Consider the following 22,843-nt stretch of genomic DNA (forward strand, 5'->3'; position numbering starts at 1 on the left):
GAGCATCCTGCGGGTCCAGCCGTCCGACTCGGGCCGGTATTACTGTGGAGAGCACCTCAGTAGCTACATCAGCTTCACCGACAGCGGCTCGGTTCTGGCGGTCGGAGGTAAGTTTGTGTCGTTACTGATGCGTCTCCGGGGCGGAGGGGCCGAAATTGCCCTTTTTTAGGGTCTCTTGTCACCTGAAACCGATAGACAAGCAGTCTGGCGCCCGTCGGTGTGTGCTGTACTGGACTGCAGGACCAGTTACTTTGGTCCCTTTGAGGCTGAATGAAGCCAGTTGCGCTCGCACCGAGTTGTGGGTAGGGGAACAGGTCTGGGCACCGAGTGGGGGGTGCAGGAACAGGTCTGGGCACCGAGTGGGGGGTGCAGGAACAGGTCTGGGCACCGAGTGGGGGGTAGGGGAACAGGTCTGGGCACCGAGTGGGGGGTAGGGGAGCAGGTCTGGGCACCGAGTTGTGGGTAGGGGAACAGGTCTGGGCACCGAGTGGGGGGTAGGGGAACAGGTCTGGGCACCGAGTGGGGGGTAGGGGAACAGGTCTGGGCACCGAGTGGGGGGTAGGGGAACAGGTCTGGGCACCGAGTGGGGGGTAGGGGAGCAGGTCTGGGCACCGAGTTGTGGGTAGGGGAACAGGTCTGGGCACCGAGTGGGGGGTGCAGGAACAGGTCTGGGCACCGAGTGGGGGGTAGGGGAACAGGTCTGGGCACCGAGTGGGGGGTAGGGGAACAGGTCTGGGCACCGAGTGGGGGGTAGGGGAACAGGTCTGGGCACCGAGTGGGGGGTAGGGGAACAGGTCTGGGCACCGAGTGGGGGATGCAGGAACAGGTCTGGGCACCGAGTGGGGGGTAGGGGAACAGGTCTGGGCACCGAGTGGGGGGTAGGGGAACAGGTCTGGGCACCGAGTGGGGGGTAGGGGAACAGGTCTGGGCACCGAGTGGGGGGTGCAGGAACAGGTCTGGGCACCGAGTGGGGGGTGCAGGAACAGGTCTGGGCACCGAGTGGGGGGTAGGGGAACAGGTCTGGGCACCGAGTGGGGGGTAGGGGAACAGGTCTGGGCACCGAGTGGGGGGTAGGGGAACAGGTCTGGGCACCGAGTGGGGGGTAGGGGAACAGGTCTGGGCACCGAGTGGGGGATGCAGGAACAGGTCTGGGCACCGAGTGGGGGGTAGGGGAACAGGTCTGGGCACCGAGTGGGGGGTAGGGGAACAGGTCTGGGCACCGAGTGGGGGGTAGGGGAACAGGTCTGGGCACCGAGTGGGGGGTAGGGGAACAGGTCTGGGCACCGAGTGGGGGATGCAGGAACAGGTCTGGGCACCGAGTGGGGGGTACAGGAACAGGTCTGGGCACGCGTACGCAGGGCGGCCATAAACGAGATTTGATTCTGGGGGCACCCCACCTCGCTCAGAAACATTTAAGTGGTGCCCATATTTATGGCGGAGAGAAAATGACGCAACTATTTAAATAGTGCACATCACAGAACATGTATTGCACTTTAACATACACTGCACATTTGAATAAATAGATTTAGTAATTAATACAAATGTAAATAGTGCACTGTGCATATTGAAAACACAGGTTAAATGCGCTCTCTCTCTTGGGTTCACATGCTCTCAGTTTATTGCACTCGGACGAGCCATGCAAAGGGCAAAGGATTGTCTTGTTGTTTAATACTTTGTTTAAATGTTCTTAACGAGTGGTTTCATGTCACTGATGGAGCTACAAAGACCTGAATAGAAGTGTTTGATGAAGTTAGGATTACAACACGATGTACAGTATACTGAACAGTGCTCAACAGACCCACATAATGATAATAGCACACAAATGCGTTCCGCATTGCCATTAACCATGAAACGTCCATCAACAACTTACTTTACCTTGAAACCCACAATAAACGGACCAATTATCTTGCACTTTTAAAATGTTTCGAATTGAGGATATATACGATTATCTCAGACAGTCATATGTTTGTTTTGTTTTGATACTAAACGTCACAGCTTTCAGCACCGGCATGACACACAACTATTATGCTTAAGTGACTGAACTTAATATAATGATAGTACGGGTATAGGTCTGTACACTGGGGAGAGAGGGAGAGACGGAGAGAGAGAGAGGGAAAAGAGGGAAACATTTAACGGAAGGAAAAACCAAAAGAAAAAAAATAAAGACAAATTAAAGAGCGAAAATGATTCACCTTCGTTTAGAGAAGAAGGTGGATGGTATGAATGAAAGGGAGAAAAAACGCAAAGGAAGAAAAAGGAAATGTATAAAGAAATGCATGAGCACAAAGGAATAACGTTGACGGTACAAGATGATGGAGGGGGACCGAAGGAAAGAAAGAAAAGAAAGATAGAAAGGAAGAAAAAAAATGACAAAAAAGAACAGAAATAGAAATAGAGAGAGACAGAGAGAGAGAGGCGGAGAGTCGGCACCGCTCTCGTAATGAGAGACATTGTTTTCCAAATTGTAGGAATAATAATAATAATAATAATAATAATAATAATAATAATAATAATAATAATAATAATAATAATATTTATAGAGTCCCTTTCATGTCCAGTGCAGTTTAAAGCGCTTTACACTGAGAGTCAAACTTCTCTGATTTAGTTGACCAACGTTTTGCTCTGGTTGTCAACCCTGGTCCTGGAGGAGCCCCTACCCTGCTGTTTTGTTCCAACCGAGCTCTCAATTACTCAATTGAACCCTTCATTTAACTAATAATTTCCTAAATTAGAGCCTTTTAATTATTTTTAACAGTACGAGTTTTAAGTTAACATTGTATAAGGAAATTATCTTATTAAGGATCCAACTTTTTATCAGTGACAGAATTTAAAGTTAAATGTAATTAAAATACTTAAATTAAGGGTTCATTTAAGTAAGTGAGAGCTCAGTTGGAACAAAAACCAGCAGAGTTGGGGCTCCTCCAGGACCAGGATTGAGAACCACTGCCATAGGCTACTAAAGTGGACCTAAATTAGTCCGGCTTTTACCCACACCGGAATAATGTGTTTCTTCACCGAATTGAGATATATAGTTTGTGTTATTACTCTATTGTGCCAGATTACTCGTTTTTCTCCATAATTTTGAGTGAGTATATAGACTGCTTTTAGGGAAAATTATCGAGAAATAAGGTACAATAAAGTAATAATAATTACATCTAAAAACTGGATTTACAGCAATGTTTGTTTCGACCATTATTTGCAGAAGTAGCCTACATATTAGTCTACTTTATTAACTAATATCTGTTCTCATTAGTGAATGGCAGCCTATATAAAGCATTAGCCACCGTGTTTAATTAAACATTTCATACAAACTTAAAAGAAAGCAAAATGAAAATAAATTCCCATTCATTGCTAGCCTACGGTTTTTAAATTACTGGTATTGTAATTGTAAAACCTACTCGAGTCTAATAGGAATTGAGAGAATAAGGTTATTATTCATGATTTATTATTAATAATTTGACCCACCTCTCAGAGCGGTCATTTTCTTCCTTCTTCTATAAGAGGCTACAAATCTTAAAAACGTGTTTTGTATTGTATTATATGGAAATGTTAGATGTGGATTGGTTTATTTGTTATATAACCGTCAAAAAGTCTCCAATATGAATGTTGTTAAACCGCCTCAATACGAGTCGATTGCACCAACACGGATTAAAACAATCTTGGTTTAGTGCTAATCTGGAATTAGTTAACCCAAGATTATTTTAAACGCAGTTGCATTGCACCACAAAAATGCAAACCAGGATCAATATACCTTGAATTAAGATACTAACCGGCAATGTTTGCACTTGAAATATTGTTAACTTAAACATGAATATAACGTTACAATTGCACATTAATGTTAATAAACACTAATTTAACTTAATAGCCTACTTTTCTTCTAATTTAAACAGTATAATAGCGGTTCATGGTTCATTGTATTGTTCATGGTTATTTGAGTGCTTCGATTCTGTTTAAGGATTACAATCGATTTATTTTTCTGATATATATTACCCTTAACGTTATTTCAGAGGTGAGATTAAATAAGAAACAAAAACACAGGTACACATTTATTAACAAATAATATCTCAACTGAACATATCCACACATTTAAACCCGGGTTAAAAACATTGGTGCAATAGGAATATATTTTTATCTTGGTTTAAGACATCTTTAATCTTGCAATCATTGTAAACTGATTAAATATTAAACCTGGTTTTGTGCCACCTGATTAAAATATAACCCTGGATTTAGTCAGAGTTCAAAAGACAACCCATGTTTCTTTTCATCTATCAATGTTTGCAGCGCCATGTTTGCCCCGTCAGCTTCTCCCAGTAGGTTTGGCTTTATTTGTTAACGGTCAGATCTGAATTGAGAGTTCAACTTTTAATCGATATGATTAACTCCGGAGTGTGTTAGATCTTAAATTGACGGGTTCTCACTGTTGCAGACGTTGCAGGCTACACCTATTTAAGTGTGTCTGTGTCTGTATGTATGCATTTTGTACTTGTAGTAGAAATGTTATGGCCTCTTTAAATCTTATTGTCCAGTTATGAAAAGCTGGAGCCGGAGCTGAGGAGTAGTATAGGAGGAGGGAATATATCCTGTATGTGAAAATGACAGACCGGGTGCACCCGAGATACATGACACATGTTTAGGATTTGTTAATTTCAAAGTGAAAGTGCACAGACAGCAAAGGGTTAAAAGAAGTAAATGTCGGGACAGGGCTGTTACGCTGTTACATACGTATTTGCCGACGGTATAAAACGATGGTCAATTATTTCCTTTTTGCTGCATTCTTAGAAGGATAATATAATGTCATACATTGAACCCCACACTCTTAGAACTAATGTGTTAAATTAACACATTCTGAGTTTGTTCAAGGATAACACAACTTTTTGCTAAAATTGACCAAATTACAACACAATAATGTGTATTTTTAACGCAATTATGTGTGGGAAAAACACATGAATGTGTTAAAATACCCAGCATTGTCTTACAAATACAAATGATTGTATTGTACTTTGGTACATTTTAACACAAAGTTGTGCTGTCTTTGAATAAACTCAGAATGGGTTAAATTTAACACATTAGTTCTAAGAGTGCAAAAGGTTTGCCCACTGCTGAAAAAACAGTTGAATGTGCAGACAATGTGTCAACTGAAATTGTTTGCCAATACAGCTCGAAAGTTGCTTCCATAAAAAAATAAAAAATAATACAAACAATACAATTAATGTCAAATCATCATTATACAGTCTTCTTAAATTTTCGATAAGAGCTTTTAAAACTTCAGAGCAATATATCTGAAATACCACGCCATGCTTCTTTGCCATCTATTTGATGAATATCTTGAAACTTTTGTCACGTTGTGTCCGTGGTCGATTTGTCACCCATGGTAGCCTTAAATGTATCTGTAAAAAATATACCAGGGCTTTAAAATGTCGTTAATCTAACATTATAATTTTACGTGTAGGAGTATCTGCTACGTAGTTTCTTGCGCGTTCATAGGGAACATTACCACAAAGATGGCTGAAACAGACTGGTATTGTAATTGTAAAACCTACTCGAGTCTAATAGGAATTGAGAGAATAAGGTTATTATTCATGATTTATTATTAATAATTTGACCCACCTCTCAGAGCGGTCATTTTCTTCCTTCTTCTATAAGAGGCTACAAATCTTAAAAACGTGTTTTGTATTGTATTATATGGAAATGTTAGATGTGGATTGGTTTATTTGTTATATAACCGTCAAAAAGTCTCCAATATGAATGTTGTTAAACCGCCTCAATACGAGTCGATTGCACCAACACGGATTAAAACAATCTTGGTTTAGTGCTAATCTGGAATTAGTTAACCCAAGATTATTTTAAACGCAGTTGCATTGCACCACAAAAATGCAAACCAGGATCAATATACCTTGAATTAAGATACTAACCGGCAATGTTTGCACTTGAAATATTGTTAACTTAAACATGAATATAACGTTACAATTGCACATTAATGTTAATAAACACTAATTTAACTTAATAGCCTACTTTTCTTCTAATTTAAACAGTATAATAGCGGTTCATGGTTCATTGTATTGTTCATGGTTATTTGAGTGCTTCGATTCTGTTTAAGGATTACAATCGATTTATTTTTCTGATATATATTACCCTTAACGTTATTTCAGAGGTGAGATTAAATAAGAAACAAAAACACAGGTACACATTTATTAACAAATAATATCTCAACTGAACATATCCACACATTTAAACCCGGGTTAAAAACATTGGTGCAATAGGAATATATTTTTATCTTGGTTTAAGACATCTTTAATCTTGCAATCATTGTAAACTGATTAAATATTAAACCTGGTTTTGTGCCACCTGATTAAAATATAACCCTGGATTTAGTCAGAGTTCAAAAGACAACCCATGTTTCTTTTCATCTATCAATGTTTGCAGCGCCATGTTTGCCCCGTCAGCTTCTCCCAGTAGGTTTGGCTTTATTTGTTAACGGTCAGATCTGAATTGAGAGTTCAACTTTTAATCGATATGATTAACTCCGGAGTGTGTTAGATCTTAAATTGACGGGTTCTCACTGTTGCAGACGTTGCAGGCTACACCTATTTAAGTGTGTCTGTGTCTGTATGTATGCATTTTGTACTTGTAGTAGAAATGTTATGGCCTCTTTAAATCTTATTGTCCAGTTATGAAAAGCTGGAGCCGGAGCTGAGGAGTAGTATAGGAGGAGGGAATATATCCTGTATGTGAAAATGACAGACCGGGTGCACCCGAGATACATGACACATGTTTAGGATTTGTTAATTTCAAAGTGAAAGTGCACAGACAGCAAAGGGTTAAAAGAAGTAAATGTCGGGACAGGGCTGTTACGCTGTTACATACGTATTTGCCGACGGTATAAAACGATGGTCAATTATTTCCTTTTTGCTGCATTCTTAGAAGGATAATATAATGTCATACATTGAACCCCACACTCTTAGAACTAATGTGTTAAATTAACACATTCTGAGTTTGTTCAAGGATAACACAACTTTTTGCTAAAATTGACCAAATTACAACACAATAATGTGTATTTTTAACGCAATTATGTGTGGGAAAAACACATGAATGTGTTAAAATACCCAGCATTGTCTTACAAATACAAATGATTGTATTGTACTTTGGTACATTTTAACACAAAGTTGTGCTGTCTTTGAATAAACTCAGAATGGGTTAAATTTAACACATTAGTTCTAAGAGTGCAAAAGGTTTGCCCACTGCTGAAAAAACAGTTGAATGTGCAGACAATGTGTCAACTGAAATTGTTTGCCAATACAGCTCGAAAGTTGCCTCCATAAAAAATAAAAAAATAATACAAACAATACAATTAATGTCAAATCATCATTATACAGTCTTCTTAAATTTTCGATAAGAGCTTTTAAAACTTCAGAGCAATATATCTGAAATACCACGCCATGCTTCTTTGCCATCTATTTGATGAATATCTTGAAACTTTTGTCACGTTGTGTCCGTGGTCGATTTGTCACCCATGGTAGCCTTAAATGTATCTGTAAAAAATATACCAGGGCTTTAAAATGTCGTTAATCTAACATTATCATTTTACGTGTAGGAGTATCTGCTACATAGTTTCTTGCGCGTTCATAGGGAACATTACCACAAAGATGGCTGAAACAGACCAAGAAATTTGTCGAAAAGGAATCAAATCTTGAGCGCGAATAAAAATATTATGTACGGGCTGTCACGTTACAACATAAACCACATTTCAGATGTCCCACTAACTAATTTAAAACATTCGAGCTGTATACTGCCATCACTTAAATCAAAGTTGTTGGATATAACAAAGGTGCTGCTGTTTGTAGTGTTTTGCTAAATGCACAGAAGAGCCCCAGAAAGCTTAAAGTAAGCTGTGCAACTGAAAATTGGTATCATGGAAGAACAAGCATCTCCGGCATCATTTAACCAACCGAGTTTAAATTATTGTGCATTATTTATTAGGCCTAATGGAAACAGAACAGAAAACGGCGCACTGGAGATGATCCGTGTTTAGTACGCAGCTCCGTACTAACTCGGCAAGTTCGTTGCAATTGACCCAAACAAGATATGTTTATTTTAATTTTAATACATTATCTTCATTTTCCAAATGGTCTATCAGTAGGGGAGAGGGCTGTGTCTGTAAGGGACAGGGCTGTGTCAGTAGGGGACAGGGGCATGGAGCGTGATGATGATGATTATTATTAATAATAATAATAATCAATGCTCTGTGTCTCTGCAGGTGGGTCCCCTGGGAGCCGGGTGAGGCTGATGACAGGATACCGGGCCCTTGGGGGTGAGGGGGCGCAGGGGCGGCCGCTGCGCTGTGTGGTCAGTGGGCTGGGGGAGACGCCGTGGCTGAAGCTGAGCTGGGGGGACAGGGATGCAGCCCTGGGGAAAGTGGAACACAAGTGGAGGGGAGGGACGATGAAGGGAGGGTGGCTTGATTACCGCGTCTCCGCCCCCCCTCAGAACTGGAGCGCCGAGTCGGATGGGCCCTGCCAGGCACAGACAGCCTGGAATCACATCTCTAATGCCACTGAGCTGAGCCTGGAGAGAGAGCAGGAAGGTGAGACAAGTGGTCTGGGACGTGCTCTCCCTGTCCACACAGGGGGCATCCTCACAGCCCTGCCCCACTGGCACCCCCCCCCCACACACACACACACACACACAGCCCCACTGGCACCCCCCGCACACAGGTTCCTCTCTTCCCTATATGGATTACAGACTTAAAATGTATCCCATGTACTGCTATAATTTTAATGTACTCAATAACTAAGATTTGTCTAGCTATATATTTGTCTAAATAACTGTATGTGTGTGTCTGTGTGTGTGTGTGCGTGTGTGTGTGCTGCAGTGTGGTGCAGTGGTCAGTACAGTGTGCTGTATGCTGGGCTCCTGGCTGTGCTCTGTGTCCTGGCTGCGCTGGCTCTGATGGTGGCACTCTACACAGGTATGTGCTGTTATTGTCCCCTCCTCCTTTCCTCTCTTCCCCCTGTGTCTCTCTCTCTCCCCATGTCTCTCTCTTCCCCCTGTGTCTCTCTCTTCCCCCTGTGTCTCTCTCTCTTCCCCATGTCTCTCTTGCCGTCTCTCTCTTCCCCCTGTGTCTCTCTCTTACCCCCTGTGTCTCTCTCTTCCCCATCTCTCTTGCCATGTCTCTCTCTTCCCCTGTCTCTTCCCCTTGTGTCTCTCTCTTCCCCATGTGTCTCTCTCTTCCCCCATATCTCTCTTTCCCTTGTGTCTCTCTCTTCCCCTGTGTCTCTTCCCCCATGTCTCTCTCTTTCCCCTTGTGTCTCTCTCTTACCCGTGTCTCTCTCTTTCCCCCCCCTCTTCCCTTCTCTCCTTCTTCCTGTTCTCCTCCCCTCTCTCCTCTCATCTCTCCCTCATACCTTTGTGTGTCTTACAGGGTCGAAGCAGAACGACCAACAGACTGCAGACAGACCTGGAGCCCAGGTGAGTCCAGGGACAAGTGTTTGTGCGTGTGTGCGTGTGTGCGTGTTTTACCCTAACATACAGTCAAAGTCAAATGAATAAGCAAGAGCAATGCCAGTCAGCGTGTGTCTCTGTCCGTGTCCCAGAAGGCCGTGCTGGAGGGAGTGACCTACGCTCAGCTGGATCTGCAGTCCAGGGGTGAGACTGACAGACGGCGGAAGCAGCGACAGAAGGACAGAAAGGCAGACAGTCATACGTATAGCGCAGTGAGATACACCAATGCGGACACAGCCTGGAGAGAGAGGGCCGCCCTGGACACCCCGTGGGACCCTCTAAACCCCTGACCCTTCACCTCTAGCCTAAGACCTCTACCCCCCCCAGTACAGCCTAATGCTGGACTGTACACTGTGTGTATGTATTGAATCCATGGATTATTTAACTCACTGCACAGCTCTGCACTACAATGTGCTGTATCTACACAGCATTGTGCTGTAGTGACTGTTCTGTCCTGTTCTGCACTGTAATAACTGTAGTAAATCGCATTGAACTCTCTTTTACTGTACTGTGCTGTATCACTGTAATACACTGTGCTGTACTTTACTGTAAACACAGAGCCTCATTGTGCTGTATCACTGTAAACACAGTGCCTCACTGTGCTGTATCACTGTAACACACAGTGCCTCACTGTTGGCAGCACTGTAGTAGTGGTTATGAGCTCTGGACTCATAACCAGAAGGTTGGGGGCTCAAACACAGGTGGGGCAGTGCTGTTGTACCCTTGAGCAAGGTACTTCACTTGGATTGCTCCAGTAAAATGCCCAGCTGTATAAATGGATACAAATGTAAGTCACTCTGGATAAGAGTGTCTGCTAAATGACAAATAATGTAATATATGTAATGTAATAATATCTCTCTGGCCCTGTGATTTCTAACTGTAACTACCATCCAGATGTTACATAAATAAATACACATTTCCTGTCTCTCTCTCAGCATGGATTCCCCTGTGATTCTGTGTGTTTATTAACAGTGAAATCCATGTGTGTTGTAAGTGTGTGTCTGATGATGCCAGTGTATATGTCTGTCTTTGTGTGTTTCTGAGGTCCACTCAGTGTTTGGAGAGATGAAACAACAGCATAGAAGAGAGGGGTGAAGAGATGGATGGTGTCAGTGAGGTCAGCATTGAGGGCACTGACTGTAGTTCCCATCATGCCATGGGTGAATTGAACACCTGACTACACCACCCAGATTAAACCTGAGTTGAGGAATTCACAGGATGTTTTGATCTTGGTACATCAGGGAGTACCCCCTGCTGGTTTTTGTTTCATCTGATGTCTTAATTGCTTAATTGAATCCTTAATTGCCCTAACAAAGCAATATACCGTTCAATTAAGTAATTAAGACCTAGGTTGGAACAAAAACCAGTAGGTCAGGGGGTACTCCAGGACCGATTTCAAAACCTCTGATATGTGGTATCCTGTCTCCCTCTACAGGTAGCAAAACAATTCAGTAAAAATCACCACACACCCCCCCTCACCTGTCCCAAGCACATACAAAACACATTTCAAATTGCACTGTTATCTGAACCAGCAACATTAAATATAAATAAAAGAACAGACTTCCAATATTATCAGTAGCTGCTATGAATGCAGCTGCCAGCAGTGGTCACCAGGGGCACCGCTAAGAAATTTGGGCCACATGAAGAGATTGCAATTTGGGCCCCCCGGAAAGTCACAGCCTCGGGTAGTCAATAATGAACTTTTCACACCACATTTAAACAAGTAATAATAATCTGTGATATGTGCTTAAGTCTGCACATTTTGAAATATCACATTTCAGCCATCCTTTCTCAACATACTGTAGCAATTATTTTATTATGGTTAAATAAGGTTTGCTTGGAGTACCATGCTTAAGAGAACATTATTTTCTTCATGTTTATTTAAGTATTTATCTATCACATCTTCTTGCTCACTATCTGCTACAAGGACAGATCCCTGTACAAGCATGAAGCATAAAGTTTTGTCAATCCTAGATTAATATTAGCCTCTTAACCTGCTTATAGCCTAACATACAATACAACAGGCTACTTGATGTTAGTGTTGCTAAGCTTCTGTCAGTTGAAACTGCTACAAATGATTGCTTGAAATAACTTTTAGTTAAGTGCCTACCCAGCTATCACAAAATATTTATTTATAAATCAACCACGCATTAATCCTGTCTAATCCGTCATATTCTCAGCAGTTCAGGTGTTCTTGCGTTCATACACACAGAAAGCAGTCCTGGCACCTGCCTATTCTACCGTATTAAAACTAAATCAGCGCTGAAAAGCGGACGATGACGGGCTCTAAAATTCGACTCGCCCGAAATGTAAACTACTCGCCTTAGGTGAGTGGGGGGGGGGGGCGAGCTTAATTTCCAGCCCTGCATATGACATTTGTACCTATGCTGCCGATTCATTTATGAATACTGATTAATTAATACTGATTAATTAATGTTATACAATGCAAATATGCACTAAGCTAGATTCCTGGCTGACTATCTAAACAACTGCTGATATATTAGCTTAAACCATTCTCAAACTGTCAGTTGTGCTGTTGTGCTCACCTTTCTTTTCAAAGAAATTAATTGGCAGTTGTTTTCCCTCAGTTTGCTTTCTTTCTCTTTCCTTTCTTTCTTTTCTTTCTTGGTACCCAGATTTCTCTTTCTTGGGGACAGACATGACTCTATCACAGTGACCGTCACTCAGTTCGATTAGCTGTGTTTAGAGACGAATCCTAGTGCAGGGGTTGACTAAACCAATTTATGCCTTTTGTAAGGGGTGAGAGTGGCCTCAGAAAACCTCCACTATTTTTTGGGGATACAAAGTTCTATAAAGCTCTATAAAGGCCTTGGTCTGTACAACATTAACAGCAGGATCAGAGGGGATTCTCATCTTAATCAGACATGCTAAGGCAATCATGCAATCAAGAAATTGATATTCGAAACAGCATCAACAGAACCAAATCTTTAAAAAGCTACAATAAAAATCTAGAAAAGGAAGTCTGAAGACAAACAGCACAATTAAGCAGCTATACACATGACATCTTGTCACTTTTAATAAAACCTACAAGCCTCATAGGATGCCTGCTAAATAATTAATTAATCATGGCTTCATTCATGGAATGAATGGTTTTAAATGTGGTTGCAAGACCCAAAAGGTGCTAAGTAGAACCCAAAAGAACCTTTAGTGTGAAATTCTGAAGCTGCAGTAACCATAGACAGAATACAACATTAAAAACTACTACTACTACTACTACCACTACTACTACTACTACTACTACTACTACTAATTATAATAATAATAATAATAATAATGGAGGAGCTGGCAATACAGATTCATTTTTCATGAAACAGACTTCCTTTACTTCTGTAGCACGTATTGCAGTAAACATATCGTCCTCTGACAAAACAAACGCCCTGACAAGCTCGTTGAGCAAGCGATGCTCACGAGGGGCATTTCAACCACGTTAAGTAAATCAACAGGGTTCCAGCAATTAACGCCTTTTCCAAATGAATTCCAGACAATGCAGCTGCCCTTAGCTTTAACAATGGCTTGATTAGGTGGAATTTGTGAAACAATGAATTTAAACTGCAATATGAAAGCTATAGGCACTTCAACTTATGTGAACAACATGATACAAAAATGACAGACCTAGCCCTCTAATTCACTGGATATAACAAACACATTAATAAATGTATCCAGGCATTACACACAACATACAAGCAGCAGATACCACTAGGGATGATTCAGCTGGATGTGTTAATTGAGAGATCGCAATAGCAGCTGTTTGTTATTTACGTCTAGCCCTATATAGAGCAGGAGCAGTGCCCTAGTGATTATCACTTTCTGGGCTAGGGTGTCTGTGAGTGAACGGGGTGGTTTAGTGGGCATTGCAGTGGCATTGCAGTGGCATTGCAGTGGCATTGCAGTGGCATTGCAGTGGCATTGCAGTGGCATTGCAGTGGCATTGCAGTGGCATTGCAGTTCCGTTGTTTAATCTGCTCTTTCCAGTGGCTTTGTCACGTGCTTGTTCTGTGTGCAATGAAGCTGATCTGCATTGCTCTCTGCCTCTGTGTAGGAGTATTATTCCCTACACCGGTCTTTGCCGACAGTGACAATGAGACTTCAAAGGAATCCTCCGACATCAATACGCTGTCCAAGCACTACCGCATTCTCCCCATGTTCATCCAGGCGTCGGCTCCTCTGGTAGACCCAAAGAAACTCCGGCCGGCCACTGGCAGCGAGCCCATGCCGGATGACCTGAGGCGCATCCTGTTCCCCGGTGACAACCTACGGAAAGGCGTGCATCCCAAGAAGGTCCAGAACCGAGGCGTTGCAGTGTGGGGAGACTACAGTAAGATGTACGTGGCAGTGCATAAGAACATCAACGGCTTCAGGTGCAGGGCTTCAGGTGCAGGCCTTCGGAGCTCATGCTGGGGAGCTGCGCCATCAGTAAGACCACTGAGCACTACTACTACTTCATCTACGGGCTGAGCGAGTGTGGGAACAAGCGATCGGTGAAACCACACTGCTACTTACCGCTTGCGCTGTTGCATGCTACGTGTTTTCTGGGAAGTAGTGATAACAGGATAGCCGTGATGCTGGTTCCTGTATCTTCATATTGGCTCATCCCTCTTCCATGGTGTCCAACTTAATCCTGCAGATCATTAATGGCCAACTGGTGTACTCCAACACTCTGCACTACTCCCCGCCAACTTCTTCACACCCAGTAATCCGGGGTGTCCTTCACTGTGCCCATCCAGCTTGTCTACAACCGGTATGGATTTGCTTCCAGAACTCTACATAGCATTTGACCCTCTTCTAACCTGGATCCCAACTGCACCAGACCTGGTGCACAAAACCATGCTGTGTGTATTCTGTGATCTCCCTCAGTCCAGCTGATGTCCACAACTTGCACTAAGAACTAGTGCCTATGAGGTTTCATCTGAGGTGTAGAGCAGTAATTGGAGGCAACTGGCTGCCTCCTTCCTGATCTGCTCTGCTGTACTGCCTTTGCAGGTTCCACTATTCCTACAAGATTGGCTACCAGCCCACATTCCCCCAGCATGGCAGCACCCTTCCAGGCATGGACAAATCTGCCTTCTTCAGAGAGCTGAAGAACAGACATGGCTACATCCTGGTCACCACCAATGGTACGGTATCTGTAACTGCTTTCTGCTTGTGGAGGGGTGTGTGTGCATGGATGCATAACCCTGCCCTGCTTTCACAGAGCAGTGGATCAGACTCTCCCCAAAGAACATCTACTACCTGGGTCAGCCCATGTACTTCCAGGCCACAGGCTACTTTGCCACTGAAGGGCAGCGGCTGTTCATCCAGTCCTGCTATGCCACGGCCTCTCCAGATCGGCACTCCAAGCCCAGGTTCACCGTGATTGATAACTTTGGGTAAGGCCGTATTCTCGGTGGCTTAACTAGCTTTCACCCTGTCTTCTGGTCAAGATGCCAACGTCTCTGCTTGCCCACAGGTGCCTGGTAGACAGCAAGGCTGATGGGTGCCAGTCCAGGTTCGTGCCGTACACGAGGAAGGACATTCTCCGCTTCACCATCGACGTCTTCCTGTTTCAGAAAACCCTGTCCGAGGTATCCAATGCGTGCTGCTATGATGGAACCCACTGTGTGACTTTTCCACCATTGCTGAGCCAAGATCGATAGGAAGCCTTTTCCCGAGGATGTGGGAGAACCTTTTTATAGTGATTTGAAGCCAACCCCCCCCCCCCCCCCTGTATGTTGTCTGCTCCCCTACAGCACGGGATGACTGAGCTGTACATGCACTGTTCGGAAACACAACTGTGCGTTCGAGTTCCAGCGAATACAGAATAAAGAGCACTAGCTGGCTGTGTGTGTGTTCATGTGTTTGTTGCTCCTCTTTCCTTTTCTGTCATATAATTCTGAAACACTTTGATCCAGGTAATTAAAAAGTCAGTCATAATGTCTATGAAAAGTTATTAAAAGTCATTATTTTTCCACATCCTTAACCACCTTACTTCTCCTTCATTGCTCGCCATGAAACATGTCTTCCTGGACCGAAGACTGTCCAGATGCCATATATTTTCTGAAAACATGATATTGCGGTTTGCCGAATCAACTAACATACCAACACTACAACGTCAACAAATTAATTAGTATTTTGAAACATACTGACAAATACTGTATCAGAAACTAAAATCTGAGTTCCCGTACACTTGTTGGCTACCCGCCAAAGTGGCTGGTAAAATCTACCCGCATTTGGCAGGTGGCAGATGTTAATTTTATTCCCTGGTAGTTATCCATCTCAAGTTATTTGACACGAGTTTGATGTGTCTGTTTCAAGTCGAAGAGCTGACGTGACAATTCCTGTAACTATTCACGTCTTTACGTGCAGCGGTGTAAAAAGTAGTCAGAAGTCATACTTGAGTAAAAGTAAAAATATTCTATCAAAAACTTACTCCAAGTAAAAGTAAAATGTCTCCCATTCAAACAGTACTGGAGAAAAAGTAAAAAAGTAGCTACTTTCAGGAGTACTCAAATACCAAAAGAAAAAGTAAATTGTGATTTTAGTAATAAAGTGAATGTGCCTGTGTTTGTGTGTGAATTATTAAGAGGGCAAGTAAGAGATTAATTTGATGTTTTTATCCAACCTTATATTTTCCATAAATTATCAAGGTATTTTATTTTTATGGTTCCTCAATTGTATCTTGAAGAGAACCACATCCAATAAAAATAAATCTTATTTAGGCACATATCTGGAAATTACTTTCATTTGTATTCAATATTAACAAAGGGTAACATTGGGGGATTTACATAATAGCCTATTTTGAGTTTTCTTAGCAAACTCACTGTTCACACACACATCCCAAAGAGTAGTATAATAAAACACAAAACAAATTAAACTATAAAAAATGTGATCATTTTAAGGGTACATATATTGTATTATGTAATCTATTGTACTGTGGTGCAGGAGACAGGATTTGAATCTCAAATCTCCCCAGGATGTTACTAAATAAAAAAAAAAAAAAAAAAAAAAAAAATTATATATATATATGTATATTATATATTGTAGCACCCACTGTGCTGGTGTAGTAAAAGCAGAGGCAAACACTGGAAATCTAACAACAATGCTCATTATTTAGCCTCTATTTACCTAGCTAATCACTACATCACAGGCGCATGGTTGTCATTCGGGGAAAATATGTGTTCACGAATGTTCATCGGAGTGGTTGTCATGCTAAGAGGTCAGTTGGAGTAGAGGAAGCGGGCCATGCCGTGCCTCGTTGGCGCAGTAGGTAGCGCGTCAGTCTCATAATCTGAAGGTGGTGAGTTCGACCCTCACACGGGGCAAGCACTCTTCCTTTATCTTTGAGTTCTACCACACTGATCTCCAGCTGCAGAAAAAAGGCGCACACCTGTGCAATAAAGTGGTTGCTTGCGCTGTCTGAAGAAATTCATGGCAAAATGCCAAATCCTGGGATGGAACAAGGGACCTTTAGATGTTCAGTCTATCGCTCCCCCAACTGAGCTATTTCGGCCATTGGTGAGATGACGTCGTGATCCCAAAAGTCAAAGTGAAGGAAGCCCTGGCAGAACACAGTCATTGAAAAGTTCATTGTTTTCCATGACGTCGGCAACGACTCAATTTGATCACTGCAACACAAGTCAGGATGGCCGAGAGGTGTAAGGTGCTGCGTGCAGGTCATCATCTCCTGTAGAGGCTTGGCTTTGAATCCCACCTCTGACAAGGGTCCTTTTACCACTCAGGAGCACACACTTACCCGTGCTGGCGACAAGGACAACAAGAGTTGAGGACTGTGTTGAAAACGACATTACACAAAGAATTCAATGTTGAAAGAAATACATCAATACATAAATCAATGGACATGTATTTATTCATTGATTGATTGACTTCAACATGTCTTAATTTAGTCGCTGTACCCACAAAGCAACACTCAGCATAGTGGAGGCTATAGCTCGGCGTTATTGCGTGTACCTTACATGTATCACCCCTGGCACCTGGCCCTGATAACTCCCTACTTTTTGACCACAGTCTGTCTGTGACTTGAACCCGAGAAGTAAAAAAGATGCACATGGGCGCTTGCAATCTCGTTGTTTCAATCACATATCACAGTGGATGCGTACACACGGTGTTTCTCGGAGATTGCTGGGACAGTAACGAATGTGTTCCTTGCTTTACATGTCATCTAGCGCACAGTAGCTTTTTCTCCTTCTTTTTGCCCATATCATCCACATATTGTGCCTTTGGGGAACGCCTCCGAAACAGATTTAGAATGCTCTGAGATTCAAGAAACGACAGTGCAACTCTTTTCCAGGGTTGTGGGTAATGCGTTACTAAGTAACGCATTACAGTAATGTTATTACTTTTGGTAGTAACGAGTAACGTAACGTGGTATGTTTCCAAAAGGAGTAATAATATTACAGTGACTGATTCCTTTTTTTTGTTCTCGTTACTGCATTACACATTGTAACGATATGGTCTTAATAAGGACGATAAGGACGTCTATGTCGTACATTAAAAATATTAGAAAAACTGTCGTTTGCAGTTACAAATCTGTAGTAAGAGTAATAAGTTAAAGGAGTCAAGTTGAGACATGTAAGATGCAGATCTACTAGCACATATCTTGATGATGATTACAATAATAACAATAATAAAAATAAATAGCAAAGATGTATTTTAGTGTTGCACGTTTTCTTATGGTAACGTAATGCTTGTCTGAGTATAATGTTGTCTATACACGTTTAGCTACTGCTAATATCTCTTAACAGAAACGTGTATTTATTATGCTGTCTCCAATCATCTAAAGCACAAAGAATAAAACAGCCACAAAAGTCCTTTCCACACCAGGCTCTATCGCTCGTAGTGTTGCTTTCTGTCTTCATTTTTAAAACGAAACACAAAACCAAACCCACAATCGCTCCGCTCCTCCCACAACAGGGGGTGGACTTCCGACACTGGCCTGGTTTTCCTGTGGCGCTTTATTAAAACAACAAAAGATAACAGTATGTCTCTGTCATTATCAACTGCTTGTGTTGGTGTAGCTTTGAAATTGTTTATTGAGGTCCCGCAACGTTTGGGGTGTAATGCAGAGTAATGTAAAAGTAAAGTAACTACTTACATTCTCCAGGAAGTAATAAGTAAAGTGTTTAGTTACTTTTGATATGAGTAACGAGTACAATGTAAGACATTACTTTTTGTGAGTAACGACCCCAAACACTGCTCTTTTCCTTCTCTTTTGGCTTGTTTGTTTGTTGTTGAAGGAGATACAAAGTTTGAGAGTGTCTCGTTTTATTTCTGAAATATAACTCCCAGAAAGTATGGTCTTTGTGTTCTTGAAATTGAATAACCTCAAAAGAAAGAAATGGTCCAATGAATTGCCGAAGAAAAGTCTAGCCGCTGTATTCTGGAATGAAGAAAAAAATGAAATGACAAGGGCAATCAAAGCAAGTAAGACAGTAGGCTGTGTGGCATACGCTAGCCAGAAATCGAACGCAACTCACAAGAACAGGAACCTTGTATGATACCACTACACCACTGGCGCTGCGGGGAAGCTCTAGATTCTGTCACCGAAGCAAATGCACAAGACATATAAAACGCGTCCCCTGGGGCACAATGGTCTTTTAATAATTATCTGTAATAATCTGCAGTCGAACTGCTTAATACGTACCTAGCTAATCACTACATCACAGGCGCATGGTTGTCATTCAGGGAAAATATGTGTTCACGAATGTTCATCGGAGTGGTTGTCATGCTAAGAGGTCAGTTGGAGTAGAGGGAGCTGGCCATGCCGTGCCTCGTTGGCGCAGTAGGTAGCGCGTCAGTCTCATAATCTGAAGGTGGTGAGTTCGACCCTCACACTCTTCCTTTATCTTTGAGTTCTACCACACTGATCTCCAGCTGCAGAAAAAAGGCGCACACCTGTGCAATAAAGTGGTTGCTTGCGCTGTCTGAAGAAATTCATGGCAAAATGCCAAATCCTGGGATGGAACAAGGGACCTTTAGATGTTCAGTCTATCGCTCCCCCAACTGAGCTATTTCGGCCATTGGTGAGATGACGTCGTGATCCCAAAAGTCAAAGTGAAGGAAGCCCTGGCAGAACACAGTCATTGAAAAGTTCATTGTTTTCCATGACGTCGGCAACGACTCAATTTGATCACTGCAACACAAGTCAGGATGGCCGAGAGGTGTAAGGTGCTGCGTGCAGGTCATCATCTCCTGTAGAGGCTTGGCTTTGAATCCCACCTCTGACAAGGGTCCTTTTACCACTCAGGAGCACACACTTACCCGTGCTGGCGACAAGGACAACAAGAGTTGAGGACTGTGTTGAAAACGACATTACACAAAGAATTCAATGTTGAAAGAAATACATCAATACATAAATCAATGGACATGTATTTATTCATTGATTGATTGACTTCAACATGTCTTAATTTAGTCGCTGTACCCACAAAGCAACACTCAGCATAGTGGAGGCTATAGCTCGGCGTTATTGCGTGTACCTTACATGTATCACCCCTGGCACCTGGCCCTGATAACTCCCTACTTTTTGACCACAGTCTGTCTGTGACTTGAACCCGAGAAGTAAAAATGATGCACATGGGCGCTTGCAATCTCGTTGTTTCAATCACATATCACAGTGGATGCGTACACACGGTGTTTCTCGGAGATTGCTGGGACAGTAACGAATGTGTTCCTTGCTTTACATGTCATCTAGCGCACAGTAGCTTTTTCTCCTTCTTTTTGCCCATATCATCCACATATTGTGCCTTTGGGGAACGCCTCCGAAACAGATTTAGAATGCTCTGAGATTCAAGAAACGACAGTGCAACTCTTTTCCAGGGTTGTGGGTAATGCGTTACTAAGTAACGCATTACAGTAATGTTATTACTTTTGGTAGTAACGAGTAACGTAACGTGGTATGGTTCCAAAAGGAGTAATAATATTACAGTTACTGATTCCTTTTTTTTGTTCTCGTTACTGCATTACACATTGTAACGATATGGTCTTAATAAGGACGATAAGGACGTCTATGTCGTACATTAAAAATATTAGAAAAACTGTCGTTTGCAGTTACAAATCTGTAGTAAGAGTAATAAGTTAAAGGAGTCAAGTTGAGACATGTAAGATGCAGATCTACTAGCACATATCTTGATGATGATTACAATAATAACAATAATAAAAATAAATAGCAAAGATGTATTTTAGTGTTGCACGTTTTCTTATGGTAACGTAATGCTTGTCTGAGTATAATGTTGTCTATACACGTTTAGCTACTGCTAATATCTCTTAACAGAAACGTGTATTTATTATGCTGTCTCCAATCATCTAAAGCACAAAGAATAAAACAGCCACAAAAGTCCTTTCCACACCAGGCTCTATCGCTCGTAGTGTTGCTTTCTGTCTTCATTTTTAAAACGAAACACAAAACCAAACCCACAATCGCTCCGCTCCTCCCACAACAGGGGGTGGACTTCCGACACTGGCCTGGTTTTCCTGTGGCGCTTTATTAAAACAACAAAAGATAACAGTATGTCTCTGTCATTATCAACTGCTTGTGTTGGTGTAGCTTTGAAATTGTTTATTGAGGTCCCGCAACGTTTGGGGTGTAATGCAGAGTAATGTAAAAGTAAAGTAACTAATCACATTCTCCAGGAAGTAATAAGTAAAGTGTTTAGTTACTTTTGATATGAGTAACGAGTACAATGTAAGACATTACTTTTTGTGAGTAACGACCCCAACACTGCTCTTTTCCTTCTCTTTTGGCTTGTTTGTTTGTTGTTGAAGGAGATACAAAGTTTGAGAGTGTCTCGTTTTATTTCTGAAATATAACTCCAAGAAAGTATGGTCTTTGTGTTCTTGAAATTGAATAACCTCAAAAGAAAGAAATGGTCCAATGAATTGCCGAAGAAAAGTCTAGCCGCTGTATTCTGGAATGAAGAAAAAAATGAAATGACAAGGGCAATCAAAGCAAGTAAGACAATAGGCTGTGTGGCATACGCTAGCCAGAAATCGAACGCAACTCACAAGAACAGGAACCTTGTATGATACCACTACACCACTGGCGCTGCGGGGAAGCTCTAGATTCTGTCACCGAAGCAAATGCACAAGACATATAAAACGCGTCCCCTGGGGCACAATGGTCTTTTAATAATTATCTGTAATAATCTGCAGTCGAACTGCTTAATACGTACCTAGCTAATCACTACATCACAGGCGCATGGTTGTCATTCGGGGAAAATATGTGTTCACGAATGTTCATCGGAGTGGTTGTCATGCTAAGAGGTCAGTTGGAGTAGAGGGAGCTGGCCATGCCGTGCCTCGTTGGCGCAGTAGGTAGCGCCTCAGTCTCATAATCTGAAGGTGGTGAGTTCAACCCTCACACGGGGCAAGCACTCTTCCTGTATCTTTGAGTTCTACCACACTAATCTCCAGCTGCAGAAAAAAGGCACACACCTGTGCAATAAAGTGGTTGCTTGCGCTGTCTGAAGAAATTCATGGCAAAATGCCAAATCCTGGGATGGAACAAGGGACCTTTAGATGTTCAGTCTATCGCTCCCCCAACTGAGCTATTTCAGCCATTGGTGAGATGACGTCGTGATCCCAAAAGTCAAAGTGAAGGAAGCCCTGGCAGAACACAGTCATTGAAAAGTTCATTGTTTTCCATGACGTCGGCAACGACTCAATTTGATCACTGCAACACAAGTCAGGATGGCCGAGAGGTGTAAGGTGCTGCGTGCAGGTCATCATCTCCTGTAGAGGCTTGGCTTTGAATCCCACCTCTGACAAGGGTCCTTTTACCACTCAGGAGCACACACTTACCCGTGCTGGCGACAAGGACAACAAGAGTTGAGGACTGTGTTGAAAACGACATTACACAAAGAATTCAATGTTGAAAGAAATACATCAATACATAAATCAATGGACATGTATTTATTCATTGATTGATTGACTTCAACATGTCTTAATTTAGTCGCTGTACCCACAAAGCAACACTCAGCATAGTGGAGGCTATAGCTCGGCGTTATTGCGTGTACCTTACATGTATCACCCCTGGCACCTGGCCCTGATAACTCCCTACTTTTTGACCACAGTCTGTCTGTGACTTGAACCCGAGAAGTAAAAAATGATGCACATGGGCGCTTGCAATCTCGTTGTTTCAATCACATATCACAGTGGATGCGTACACACGGTGTTTCTCGGAGATTGCTGGGACAGTAACGAATGTGTTCCTTGCTTTACATGTCATCTAGCGCACAGTAGCTTTTTCTCCTTCTTTTTGCCCATATCATCCACATATTGTGCCTTTGGGGAACGCCTCCGAAACAGATTTAGAATGCTCTGAGATTCAAGAAAC

General features: G+C 42.4%; 1 protein-coding gene and 2 non-coding genes across 4 annotated transcripts in view; all 3 read left to right on the forward strand.

Annotated features, from left to right (window-relative positions):
• LOC136767268 (uncharacterized) overlaps nucleotides 1-10,432 on the forward strand; it is an 11,730-nt gene extending 1,298 nt beyond the window's left edge. The window contains exons 2-6 of one of the 2 annotated variants that reach the window (XM_066721052.1): nucleotides 1-107; nucleotides 8,255-8,581; nucleotides 8,870-8,965; nucleotides 9,419-9,465; nucleotides 9,594-10,432. The exon at nucleotides 1-107 is cut by the window's left edge and continues 226 nt beyond it. In XM_066721052.1, the coding sequence (XP_066577149.1) occupies nucleotides 1-107; nucleotides 8,255-8,581; nucleotides 8,870-8,965; nucleotides 9,419-9,465; nucleotides 9,594-9,788 (772 nt within the window). In that variant the 3' untranslated portion in view covers nucleotides 9,789-10,432. Of the gene's footprint in view, nucleotides 108-8,254; nucleotides 8,582-8,869; nucleotides 8,966-9,418; nucleotides 9,466-9,590 lie in introns of both variants that reach the window. The other variant, XM_066721051.1, reaches the window with a different exon arrangement.
• A 6,312-nt stretch (nucleotides 10,433-16,744) lies between these two features.
• trnam-cau (transfer RNA methionine (anticodon CAU)) lies at nucleotides 16,745-16,817 on the forward strand. Its single transcript has one exon. It is a non-coding gene; the product is annotated as a tRNA-Met (tRNA).
• Nucleotides 16,818-21,804: 4,987 nt separating this feature from the next.
• Nucleotides 21,805-21,877, forward strand: trnam-cau (transfer RNA methionine (anticodon CAU)). The gene has a single exon. It is a non-coding gene; the product is annotated as a tRNA-Met (tRNA).
• The last annotated feature ends 966 nt before the right edge of the window (nucleotides 21,878-22,843 follow it).

The sequence above is a fragment of the Amia ocellicauda genome, chromosome 14 (assembly GCF_036373705.1).
Source record: "Amia ocellicauda isolate fAmiCal2 chromosome 14, fAmiCal2.hap1, whole genome shotgun sequence".
Classification (NCBI taxonomy): Eukaryota; Metazoa; Chordata; class Actinopteri; order Amiiformes; family Amiidae; genus Amia; species Amia ocellicauda.